Source organism: Tachypleus tridentatus, chromosome 4 (genome assembly GCF_004210375.1).
Source record: "Tachypleus tridentatus isolate NWPU-2018 chromosome 4, ASM421037v1, whole genome shotgun sequence".
Classification (NCBI taxonomy): Eukaryota; Metazoa; Arthropoda; class Merostomata; order Xiphosura; family Limulidae; genus Tachypleus; species Tachypleus tridentatus.
In genome coordinates, this window is record NC_134828.1 from 6,473,725 (window position 1) to 6,487,757 (window position 14,033).

The following is a 14,033-nucleotide window of genomic DNA, read 5'->3' on the forward strand; positions in this document are numbered from 1 at the left end:
GTAAACATGTTTATAATTCTATTTTGAGTGATGTTTTTAAAACTTGCTAGAATATATATTAATATTGTAGACTTATCTTGATTTTGATAAAATACAAAACACATTAACTTTATTTTGATTAAAGATATTGTTCAATTACCAACTTGATTTTAAAATCTTATTTCAGAGTGTACAACTACCAACTTTAGAAAATGTAATATATTTGGTGGTTTTTCAGTTACCAACTCTAGAAAATGTAATGTATTCAGGGGTATCCAATTAACAACTTTAGAAAATGTAACACATTTTAGGATGTTCAATTACCAATTTGATATTAAAGAACTTAAATGTTTAGAAAATGTAACATATTTGGGGGTGTTCAATTACTGACTTAACTTCAAAGATCTAAAATGTTTAAAAAATATTTGTGGATGTTTAATTAACAACTTGGCTTTGAAGAACTTAAATGTTTAGAAAATGTAACCTATTTGGGAGTGTTCAATTACCAACTTCAGAAAACGTAAAGCATTTTGGGGTGTTCAATTACCAACTTCAGAAAACGTAAAGCATTTTGGGGTGTTCAATTACCAACTTCAGAAAACGTAAAGCATTTTGGGGTGTTCAATTACCAACTTCAGAAAACGTAAAGCATTTTGGGGTGTTCAATTACCAACTTCAGAAAACGTAAAGCATTTTGGGGTGTTCAATTACCAACTTCAGAAAACGTAAAGCATTTTGGGGTGTTCAATTACCAACTTGAGTTTAAAGAACTGAAATGTTTAGAAAGTGTAATGTATTGATTGAAATAACTAAACATAATAAACATTGTTTCAAGTTGAAACCACACAAATGACTCTCAATAAAAGTTAATGACTATAATTCAACCGAAACACTGACCAGTTATCTTTCTCACACTGAAGTGATAACCTTTATTGTTTAATATTTTCAAGATCCTATCACACCATCCCCACGTGTTTGTTACAGGTGTTTTGGAAACATACACCACAATGAAAAGTTTTTTTAAGAGTTATGAACATGCCTTTCAAGAAGCAATTTAACCATTTAATAAGTTACTTTGTAAGGTTTGTTTTAAGAATGAGAGAGAGAGTCAGAAGAAACTGTTCATTAGCTACCTAAGTTGGTTGAATAATTATGTTAATTACATGGTGTTGGGGCTCATGTTTCCACTGAAGTCTCTCACATGTCAGCTAAAAATAACCTTGGGATAGTAACACCCAACAACAAGTGAAACAATGACCTTAATATGGAAACTAATATTAGGTTGGACAATTTTAAAAGTTGCTTTGTAAAACAAAGTTTAGAAAAATTGTAAATAGTAAATTACAGTTTCTCCGTTAGAGTTTACTTTATTCAAACTGGGTAAAAACAGGAGGAACATGGTTTAGACATGAAACACTTACATTTTCATAATTATATATTTATATTACATTATTTAATGAATTTCATATCAGCTACTTATACACATCTGTTGTTAAATCTATTCTATTTAAGCAATTCCGTATGAGATAATTACTCCTTTATGTTATTCCATTTTCATTTAGCCGATGTAGTTTTATGAAAACTTCTCATATCGACCAGACTACAACTTCATCAGTGTCATGTATAAAAACCTACCCAAGAACAATTCATTTGTACTGCACATAACAAGCTGAAATCCAATTTCTATATAACTTAAGTTTCTCTTCTCTTTAGCCTAATACCAACAATCTAATAATTAAGGTTGTGGAAAGAAGGTAGATAGTTATCATTTTGAGAAGAAAAAGATTTATATATATAGAAATATATATATATACATATAATATACATTACTTCATTTAACAATCCTAACATTATCATTAGCACCTGGTATTTTCAGATGCTAACAAAATCAAATAATAAGTACAAACCAAATCAAGTTTACAACATGTGACCAGCCAAGTGCCACGTTTCTGCATTAGGTGATACTTTTTCATTTCTTTTTTATAAATAGTAGAGATACCTAACAATATAAAACCAAAATCTTTAATTTAATAACAACAACATTTAGGAGAAAATATAAATTAAAGTTGTTCACAGACTGAATATGTGATATCAGTTCTTCAGAGACAAAACTGAAATTTGATGTCAAAACTTTGGCTCTTACCCTGTACAAAATATTTTGCAGTATCCATTTTACCCACAAGTTTAGTATTCATGGTCAGGGTTTTCTGTTTGTTTATTATGGTATTATTAATAGTTTTTAAAGTGGCCTACACGAAGAATAGGAATAGATCATTAAATATTCCAATAAACTGTGACAGTCTCACAATTAGAAAACATTTTCTTAAACAAGATATTATAATAATTTATAATAATAATTGTTGTTTTTTTCTGGTACACTTACAGTTTGAGAGAAACAAACAAGTTTTAAAAATCTGATACAATCTTTTTTCATTATTATACCTACAGTTTCACCCAATTATATATTACATAGCTTATCATAACAATACCTTCATGAATTACTTTCATTTCGTGATATTCAATACTTTAGTTTCTAACAAGTTCACCACTACATCTCTAATGACAAACATATTTAAAATATAAAATTAAATAAACTTTACTTCTACACTCACACTTCCCTCTCCATAAAACATATCTAGCTTATACGTGAGTCCAGCTATATAAAGTTGTAGTAGTTATGCAATAAATACACTAACATTTCAAGGACTTAACAAGTCAGAACATTTGAAGAAATCTCACAGTATTTCCAAGGATATAAAAAACAAAGTTTGAAATACAAGCTAATAAAAATATGATTACCATATTGACCTGTAATGACAAAATATATCAGAAACTATTTCACACTACAGTAAAAAACAGCTCCTGGTTCCAAATCAACAAATACATCTGTCTGAAATAAATTTAATATACACGTAATATAAACAGATTTAACACGATACAAATTAATGATAGAAAACTAAACTTTTGAGGGCTACCAAATATTTATGAAGTCCATCTTTTACCAACCCATAAAGTTACATAAAATATATAGTATGATTTTATTAAGTAAATGAAGGAAAACTTACTATGTTCTTTTCCTAATATGATAAAAGAAACAAATGTACTAGATTTAGAAAGATTTTAGACACATTTCAGATAGCTGTTTTACTCACTTATATCCAGTTCATACAATTGTACAAACCCAAAATAATAAAGCTCTCTCTCATTCAAATGAAAGATTATAATAACTTCACAATTAAATCTATCATTACTACTCAATATTCACAGAAACAAACAACAAATTATTGAAGAAAATTTATGACAGTTACACAACAGTTTTGAAACCCATTTGTTCTTCACCAACTGTATGTACTCAACATCCACTCCAACCAGACACCAGTTTCTAAAGTACACTTCTGTCACCCCGTAAGAGGGTGGAGATCCACTTTTACCTTCTCTTCACTACTCAACATTCCTATAGTGGGGTAGAATCCACCTTTAGGTATACATACTTCTTTCCTGCCTATTGTTTTTCCATTCCTGGTAAAGAACACCTGTTCAAAGACCATACTATTTCAGTAATGAATGTTTTATCCCTTCAGTGTGTCATTATATCTGTCAAAACTTAGACTATAAAAAATATTAACTTATTTAAGTGTCACCTCAAAACATACACAGCCACAAGCAAAACTAACATTATTTGAAAATACAAAACATGAAACAATTATGTGTTTTCTAAGCTCATGTATTAACAGAGGATAACATTCAATATAAAATGATCAACCTCTGTACTACCTTGGTTTAGTGCAAAACCAACAGCATGTGTCCTATTTCAATCACATATTTCACAGAAACAACATGTATTGATGATAGCTACTTTGATACTATTTTACAGAAACAGTATTTGTTACTGATAGCTACTACTCTGACATATAAAACATTTTTGTAATAAACGTCAGTATAACAATAGAACTTGAGTAAATTATATAAAAATGATTTTTGTGGCTTCTCAACTTGTTATTCCAACAGAGTTTCTATTGAAAATGAGTTGGTAATACAAATCTCGTGTCATGGGTTTCCTTAAGTCACAAGATGTGTGAAAACAACAGTCAAATCACACAGATATTTAGAGACACTGCATTAGGTACTTGATATGTAATAACAGGAATACACGTCACTCTTCAGCTGCTTGAAGTATGTGACAGCTGGAGAGGTTTCTCATGGAACTAACACTTGTACATGACATCTGTTGTTTTTCTTCATGGAACACACTCTTTGTCATATTGGATACTGTTGCTTGGGGCACAATGACGATATTTACCATTGATGTATATATTTGTGGGTTCCATTCACTGAGGTACAACTTACTAAATATTTATTCCTGTATGGCAGTGATTTTCAACCTGTGTGCCGCAGTGTTTTGGAAACACATTCAACTTTCTTGGGATTTTACAAGCAAGTCGAACACATCAGTTAATAAAAGCTACTATAGAGACACTCTGAAACCTTCCAAAATACTCAATGGTTTTCAATGAACTCGAGCACTGAGAAGTTCATACTTAAAAATCATTCTCGACTGCAATGGTTCGACTGTTAGTTTAATTGTGGTGCAAAAAATGCTTCATACATCATAAATGATGCACCAAACAATCAAACTGCTTTCTGGAACATGTTCTCATTCTGTGGTAAGCTACAGCTGCTATGCTGTAGGTAGGAATTTTATATCTACTGCAGAACTTCGTGCTTATCGTGTATGAATTAGCTTTATCATTTATCCATGGAAAAATATTTAAGCAAGTCTGGTGCTGCAAAGGAGAATGTGTTGAATCAAAAGCAAGGAATGAAATGAAAGTACAAAAATGAATACACCGAATACGGTTTTATCACTTTGAAATCAGAACATTCTCAAATACCATTCTGCCTACTCTGTAATGCAGCTGTGAAGGATAAACCAAAAGAATACTTTGAGAATCTCACGGCTCAACAACATGAACAATCAAGGAAGCTTGTGAACTACACGAAGCTGCCTGAAAAATGATTGATTGCAAGTTATAAGGTTGCTCAATTGTTGACAAAATGCGAGAAAGCGCATATGGAGGCCGAATCAGTCATTGCGCCAGCGTTAGCAATCATCTTTGAAACTATGCTTGGAATGGATGCCGTCAAAAATGTTTAGCAAAATTCACTATCCAATGACACAATTTTGCTCAGAATTGTAGATTTAAAGGGTCAAGTTTGCAAACACTTCAAAGCGTCTGAAGATGAATTGTCTCTGATATGGTCTCTTCAAGTTGATGAATCTACCGATGTCAGTGGAAAAGCTCAAGTTCTCGCTTTTGTTCAATTCATAAAAGATAGAAAAATCATAAACGAATACTTATTTTGCAAAAATTTAAAAAGTACAACAAAAGGCCAAGACATTTTCGAGTTGGTGAATGAAAACATTTTTCTCTTCAAATTACATTGGAATAACTGTGTCAGCATTTGCACCGATGGCTGTCTTTCAATACAAGGAAAAAAGAAGGGATTCGTCACTCTGGTGCGCCAACAAAATCCAAACATTAGGATTGTTCATTGCATGATTCACAGAGACGCTCGCCACAAAATCTTTGCCGAAAGATTTGCAATCTGTTACGAATCAAGTTATTCAAGTGATGAATTTCATCAAGTCTCTGCCACTTCAATCTCGACTTTTCTCTCTTCTTTGTGAGGCGATGGATTCAGACTACAAAAAGCAACTTTATCACACTGAAGTTCGTTGGCTTTCGAAAGGAAAGGTGTTAAAGCATCTTGTCCAACTAAGAACTGAAGTAATTTCTTTCTTGGAGATTGAGAAAGCAGGTTTTGAATTTTCTTTTCATGATGAGATCTGGTGGCTGAAGGTTCAATTTCTCTCCGACTTGTTTGACAAATTAAATTCTCTGAACTTCAGTTTCCAAGGACCATCTGAAAACATTATTACTGCAACATCCAAACTGAAGGCCTTCGATGAAAAGGTGACGCTGTAAAAGAATAAGATCTCGAAAGGAGTCCTTGACTGTTTTCCTTCTGTTAATGAATGTCCATCAAAGAAAAAAATTGTCCCTCAAATTTTGAACACATTGAACGACCTACACTCTGCACTAAAACATTAGTTCCTGTCACTTGCTGTTGACGAATATAACTGGGTGACCTATCCATTCGGAATCAACGAGACAAGAAATCTTACAACTGAGGAAAAAGAACAGCTCACTGATTTACGAAATGACAAATTTTATCAGTCATTGTTTACCAAAAAGAGCTTGGATGAGTTTTGGATCTCCATTAAATATTCATATCCTGCAATCAGTTCAAAAGCAGTTAAAGTTCTGCTTTCATTTGCATCTTCATGGTTTTGCAAAATTGGATTTTCAGCACTGACAGAAATTAAAGCCAGAAAGAGAGTGAGGCTTCTGAGAGTCGATGATGAAATGTGAGCTTGTTTGTCTACGTTAGAGCCTCGCTTCAATTTGATTTGCTCTCGGAAGCAGGCACAAGCGTCACATTGAAAACATGTAAAAATAAAAAGTTTTGATTTTTCTGCTATACCACAAAATTGTTAAAAAGCCTTAGAACGACACTCATAGCCAAAGCAAGTGATAGTGTTGTCAATGTGCAGATGACATTAATATCGCTTGCTCTGACTGTGATTTTCGTTCTGAGGCTTTTTAAGTTAACTCTTCTGTGTTACATGTATCTAAACGTGATGCACAATGACATTATTATTGCTTGCTTTGGCTGTGATTTTCATTCTAAGGCTTTTAACACTTGGTTTCCAGGTGTGCCATGAAAATTTACAGATTGTCATAGTGTGCTGCAAGTCAGAAAAGGTTGAGAACCACTGTTGTATGGTCATGATGCCTACATTCATTCACAGTCCTTTCTTTACAAAACCATTATATATATTCTCTAACTTTAAATCCCCAGTTTGGAAAAATTTTTATGGTATGAATATTTTGTACAAATAGAGCTGTGACATAACCTAACTGAAATCAATAAATTTTTGGTTGCAGCACATTATCTATGAATTTCCATTAAAGGGCATGAGGTAGTTGTGATCCATGCTGCTCCAACATGACTATATCAGCTATGGTTGTCATCTGACTTACTGATTTGCTTATTTGCAATTATTTTAATATAACAGACTCAACGTTCTAGAGATTACTAGAATGATCTATTTTATACCACACTGCACTCAAATGCAACACTTGCTTTAAAACCAATCAAATTCATCCTTGTTTCAACTTATATGTTAGCTAATAATAAAATAATATTACATGCAGTGAATTTGATGTTCTAGTAATTTCTTAATGTACCAATTAATAGAAAAAACATTAATTTATGTAAAAGTCTAGCCTACGAGGTTCACTTACACCACTTGGAAATATTTCCTCCTACATGTTTGTGAGAAATATAAAGTGAAAAAAACAAGGATAAAAAGATAATTTCAACGAATTATTCAGGTCAATTTTAGAAGGTTACTCAATCAATCACCTGAACAAGTGATCCATTTTCAATGTTGTCACCCTCTCTCCACCATTCTTCATCTTCAGACTCACTTTGTGAAGCATACTCATCATCAGGGAACTCACTTGGTGATGGGATGATTTCTCTGGAGTCATCACTGTCATAGTTGCTCACATAATCAGATGGATAGATGATTCCACAACCCATGACATCACCTATTTGCAAGACAATCTATACAACTCTAGAAAATTCCAATTTTGAAAACAAAACAAAAAAGTTTTCAACTGTATGTGACAGACTGGTTACTAACAAGAACACTGAATGATTTAACAAGGAATTCCTTGAAATACTGTATAATCACCTTATACAAACAGGTTTATGATAATTTATACAGTATATATGAACATAATGATAATTAATAATTTCAAGACAAAAGATACAAACATGAATGTTCTAGTAATATAATTAAATATAAAAAAAGGTTTAGTTACATCAAATAGAATTTCATTGCTAAAGTGGAATTTTTCAAGTGAAACTAGTAATGTAAGAAATGTGTATCAAACTGGCATTAACCAAACTTCACTGTGTATTTATGTGTATTAAAACTGACATAAGAAAACTTAAATACTAATACTCATAGTAAAGGATTCTAGCCACCATATTAGGGTTGGAGAAATCTACTGAATTTGCCAGTAAAAATCTACTAAATTTATTCAATACACAAGTTTAATCCAGCATAGAGAAACAGATGCTATGTGGAAAAATAGAAGGGAGGAAAAGTAGAGGGTGTCAAAGAACTAAACATATCGAAGGCCTCAATAACTATGTCACCAAGGACTCAATGAGGAACATCGAGTTGATAAGGAGGATTGACAACAGAGAAGTCTGGCATGCCATGGTCGTCGATGTCTGCCGCAGATTTGACACATGAAGAAGAAGAAGAATCCACCATATTCTTCTAGTTTAAATACATTTTATTTTGTTTCATTAGCCATTAATATTCAATATGTATTTAAAAGTCTAGGTTAAAATTATTTTATCATAAACATGAGTGCAATTTTTAGGTTTTGAAAAGTGTCTCTTTAGAACTGAACAGGAATTTATTTCTTGCACTAGAAAACTTCTATAAGTGAAATATTACAAGATTTTACACTCATATTAAAAAAACGACAGATGTGGGTGAACAAACATCTTATACACAAGAAAGATTCCGTAACTGTGGCCAACTCCAAGTATACACAAGAAATACTTTATGAATATTCATACCTTTGTGACATCGGGGCCCAAAAGGGTCACCTACACCACTACCAACAAATATCTTTCCATCATCTGAAAAAGACAATCATAAACTCTTTATAGTTCTAAAATCTCACAATCAACATTTTTTAATCTGACTCGCAGTACAATAAGATGGTGAACTTATTACATCTTAAACTTATCTTTTCACTGGAAAACTTCATACCAGACATTTCAAAATTTGAGCCCTTAAACATTTAGAAGTAGGTAATATATGTGACTATATACATACAGGTATGTCAACAGATGTAACATTTTCTCACAGTCATATACCCTTTACTTTATGTGGTTTATAGACATTTATGAAGCTCTCTTTCTTGTCCATTGGATAACATAAAAATGCATTACTTATACAAATAGCAAGCAACAATAATTATAAAAATAATAAAGTCATTTATGTAATGACTAATATATATGAGTACTTGTAGAATAAGACAGAAGACAATAAAACCTGCATGGTAAGCTATGGATCCTTTATTCCATCCTGGGTGTCTACGTCTGGGGTAATCCTAAAATAAAAATTGTAAAATTTAATGTCATAAACAACAAAAATCATCAGATATTGGAATTTTGTCACCAACTGATAAAGCTTAGATATGTAAAACATTATTCAACTTTAAAATAGTTACATATACAGAAAGATGAATAACCAAACTGGTTATTGAAGTAGCAGAGACCTCTAATCCCCTACTTTATCACTGTATATGTGTTAATAACTAATTCTCTCAACACAAGCTTGCTCTACATGACCAACCACATGACCTCTTCATACTCATTTAGTCTTTTTTAGATTTAGTACTTTTAGCTTTCAATATAGTGTGCAGGTCTTCACAAACCATTTCACTTTATATATATGTAAAAACGGCTGGTTTGGGTTCAGAAAATGTTTTATTTTGAAAGATCAAAACGTTGTTCTCTCCTCTATGTAAAACATTTTCTCAACCCAAACCAGCCGTTTTTACATATATATTTTTACACATATATATTTTTACACATATATATTTTTACATATATATATTTTTACATATATATATTTTTACATATATATATATTTTACACATATATTTTACATATATATATATATTTTTACACATATATTTTTACATATATATTTTACATTTTTACATATATATTTTTACACATATATTTTTACATATATATATATATACATTATATATATATATATATTTTTACATATATATTTTTACATATATATATTTTTCTCTACAAGTGGGTTTTCTCATCACCACTGATTATTTTACTTCATATTGTAAGTCTTTAATATATAAACATATTTAACATATTTTTACCAAAATATTTACAATAAAATAAAGATTTGTCCATGAATAAACTGATTATTTGTTTTAAAGAGTCCATGTGAAAAAATAGATAAAATTTTCCTTATCTCAAACTTCCTTTGTGTAATCCCTAATACCTCCTAAATACATTTAAAATGTTTTTTGTTTTTTTTAAAGTAAAATATGATAGTTTATATATTATCTTCTCTAACCAAACTCAAAATGGGATTGATCAAATTGACTGACATAAATCACCAACAAATAAAAAATAAATTATAATTTTTTTCTTTCTAGAACAGCTTGATTTTGTAATATAAAACCACATCAATTAGTTTTAAGTTCATAACAATACACATCTATTTATAATTAAATTTATTCTTTTATTATGTTTTGTATTGCCCTTTGAACCATGAGTAACTACTGTTCACACCATTATGTAAATCCCTTGAGACACATGCAGCTCACATTATACTATGGAATTCAATTGCCAACTAGTACAAGCAGCTTGTGTGTGTGGGCCTCATGAAACATTTTTATAATAATGTATTTAATCTAATATTAATTAACATAAAAATATCCTCACTTTTTCCTAATAATAAATAAAAAGTAAGCATGAAAAACCAAATATTTAATATTTATCAAATATTTTTTATTGTTCTTGGTTGGAGTTCACACTAACTTTTTTATACTAATCAGACTATTGCAATTAATAATTTGTATTTAGTTGAATAATGCTCCAAACAATATAGACTAATAATGTGGAAATAACAGCCAGCCAAATTATCTTACATCTCAATAGTTTCTAACTCTGTGACAACAGTCGACACATCCAAGCTAGTTATCAACTTTCTTATGACATTCACAGTCTGAGTATAGTTGGCATTTAACTATTCAGAACATAACATAATACAACACATTATTTGATAGAAGAAACCCTCAAGTTTCCATTGGTAATACATAATTAAATGTAAGAATGAACTATCAACAAATGGAGGATATGACAGGTGGATGTAGCAGGAGGGGTTGATTTTCCATTCAAAAGCTCTGTAAGCAAACAAATTTGAAGGCTATAATAAATGTGCTTTATCTGACCAATGACAATATTATAGAGATTAATCTATATTTAATTTTGTACTTTTTGAGAAGTGGTTGATACAACAGGGATGATGACATGCCAAGGAAAAGTGTATCATGTGTTTCAAGGAAAAGTGTATCATGTGTGTCAAGGAAAAGTGTATCGTGTGTCAAGGAAAAGTGTATCGTGTGTCAAAAAAAAGTGTCATGTGTCTCACACTAAGGGAAATTCATGACTTTTTTAAATGTTACTTTACATACTTAAGATTAATAGAACTTTATATCATGTGCAGTAAGAAACACCTGATTTGATACAGGTTAAGATTAATAAAACTTTGTATCATGTGCAACAAGAAACACCTGATTTGATACAGGTTAAGATTAATAAACCTTTGTATCATGTGCAATAAAAAACACTTGATTTAAAACAGGTTAAGATTAATAAAACTTTGTATCATGTGCAGTAAGAAACACCTGATTTGATACAGGTTAAGATTAATAAAACTTTGTATCATGTGCAATATAAAACACCTGATTTGATACAGGTTAAGATTAATAAAACTTTGTATCATGTGCAGTAAGAAACACCTGATTTGATACAGGTTAAGATTAATAAAACTTTGTATCATGTGCAACAAGAAACACCTGATTTGATACAGGTTAAGATTAATAAACCTTTGTATCATGTGCAATAAAAAACACCTGATTTGAAACAGGTTAAGATTAATAAAACTTTGTATCATGTGCAGTAAGAAACACCTGATTTGATACAGGTTAAGATTAATAAACCTTTGTATCATGTGCAATAAGAAACACCTGATTTGAAACAGGTTAAGATTAATAAACCTTTGTATCATGTGCAATAAGAAACACCTGATTTGAAACAGGTTAAGATTAATAAAACTTTGTATCATGTGCAATAAGAAACACCTGATTTGATACAGGTTAAGATTAATAAAACTTTGTATCATGTGCAATAAGAAACACCTGATTTGATACAGGTTAAGATTAATAAACCTTTGTATCATGTGCAATAAGAAACACCTGATTTGAAACAGGTTAGGATTAATAAAACTTTGTATCATGTGCAATATAAAACACCTGATTTGATACAGGTTAAGATTAATAAAACTTTGTATCATGTGCAGTAAGAAACACCTGATTTGATACAGGTTAAGATTAATAAAACTTTGTATCATGTGCAACAAGAAACACCTGATTTGATACAGGTTAAGATTAATAAACCTTTGTATCATGTGCAATAAAAAACACCTGATTTAAAACAGGTTAAGATTAATAAAACTTTGTATCATGTGCAGTAAGAAACACCTGATTTGATACAGGTTAAGATTAATAAAACTTTGTATCATGTGCAATATAAAACACCTGATTTGATACAGGTTAAGATTAATAAAACTTTGTATCATGTGCAGTAAGAAACACCTGATTTGATACAGGTTAAGATTAATAAAACTTTGTATCATGTGCAACAAGAAACACCTGATTTGATACAGGTTAAGATTAATAAACCTTTGTATCATGTGCAATAAAAACACCTGATTTGAAACAGGTTAAGATTAATAAAACTTTGTATCATGTGCAGTAAGAAACACCTGATTTGATACAGGTTAAGATTAATAAACCTTTGTATCATGTGCAATAAGAAACACCTGATTTGAAACAGGTTAAGATTAATAAAACTTTGTATCATGTGCAATAAGAAACACCTGATTTGATACAGGTTAAGATTAATAAAACTTTGTATCATGTGCAATAAGAAACACCTGATTTGATACAGGTTAAGATTAATAAACCTTTGTATCATGTGCAATAAGAAACACCTGATTTGAAACAGGTTAGGATTAATAAAACTTTGTATCATGTGCAATATAAAACACCTGATTTGATACAGGTTAAGATTAATAAAACTTTGTATCATGTGCAGTAAGAAACACCTGATTTGATACAGGTTAAGATTAATAAAACTTTGTATCATGTGCAACAAGAAACACCTGATTTGATACAGGTTAAGATTAATAAACCTTTGTATCATGTGCAATAAAAAACACCTGATTTGAAACAGGTTAAGATTAATAAACCTTTGTATCATGTGCAGTAAGAAACACCTGATTTGATACAGGTTAAGATTAATAAAACTTTGTATCATGTGCAATATAAAACACCTGATTTGATACAGGTTAAGATTAATAAACCTTTGTATCATGTGCAATAAGAAACACCTGATTTGAAACAGGTTAAGATTAATAAACCTTTGTATCATGTGCAATAAGAAACACCTGATTTGAAACAGGTTAGGATTAATAAAACTTTGTATCATGTGCAGTAAGAAACACCTGATTTGATACAGGTTAAGATTAATAAAACTTTGTATCATGTGCAACAAGAAACACCTGATTTGATACAGGTTAAGATTAATAAAACTTTGTATCATGTGCAACAAGAAACACCTGATTTGATACAGGTTAAGATTAATAAACCTTTGTATCATGTGCAATAAGAAACACCTGATTTGAAACAGGTTAAGATTAATAAAACTTTGTATCATGTGCAGTAAGAAACACCTGATTTGATACAGGTTAAGATTAATAAAACTTTGTATCATGTGCAACAAGAAACACCTGATTTGATACAGGTTAAGATTAATAAAACTTTGTATCATGTGCAGTAAGAAACACCTGATTTGACATGGGTTAAAATTAATAAAACTTTGTATCATGTGCAACTTTGTAAGCAATATAAAACACCTGATTTGATACAGGTTAAGATTAATAAAACTTTGTATAAAACACCTGATGTGCAACAGTAAGAAAAGAAACACCTGATTTGATACAGGTTAAGATTAATAAAACTTTGTATCATGTATCATGTACAGGTTAAGAAACACCTGATTTGACATGGGTT

At 30.6% G+C, this 14,033-nt stretch overlaps 1 protein-coding gene and 1 long non-coding RNA gene across 3 annotated transcripts in view; one reads left to right on the forward strand and one right to left on the reverse strand.

Annotated features, from left to right (window-relative positions):
- Nucleotides 1-14,033, forward strand: part of LOC143248506 (uncharacterized) — a 167,629-nt gene that overhangs the window by 95,804 nt on the left and 57,792 nt on the right. The window lies entirely within an intron of this gene.
- Nucleotides 880-14,033, reverse strand: part of LOC143248500 (SPRY domain-containing protein 3-like) — a 38,360-nt gene continuing 25,206 nt past the window's right edge. For both annotated transcript variants that reach the window (XM_076496917.1, XM_076496916.1), the window contains 4 exons: nucleotides 9,191-9,248; nucleotides 8,710-8,772; nucleotides 7,471-7,658; nucleotides 880-3,512 (listed from right to left, as the gene is read on the reverse strand). In XM_076496917.1, the coding sequence (XP_076353032.1) occupies nucleotides 3,378-3,512; nucleotides 7,471-7,658; nucleotides 8,710-8,772; nucleotides 9,191-9,248 (444 nt within the window). In that variant the 3' untranslated portion in view covers nucleotides 880-3,377. The remainder of the gene's footprint in view (nucleotides 3,513-7,470; nucleotides 7,659-8,709; nucleotides 8,773-9,190; nucleotides 9,249-14,033) is intronic.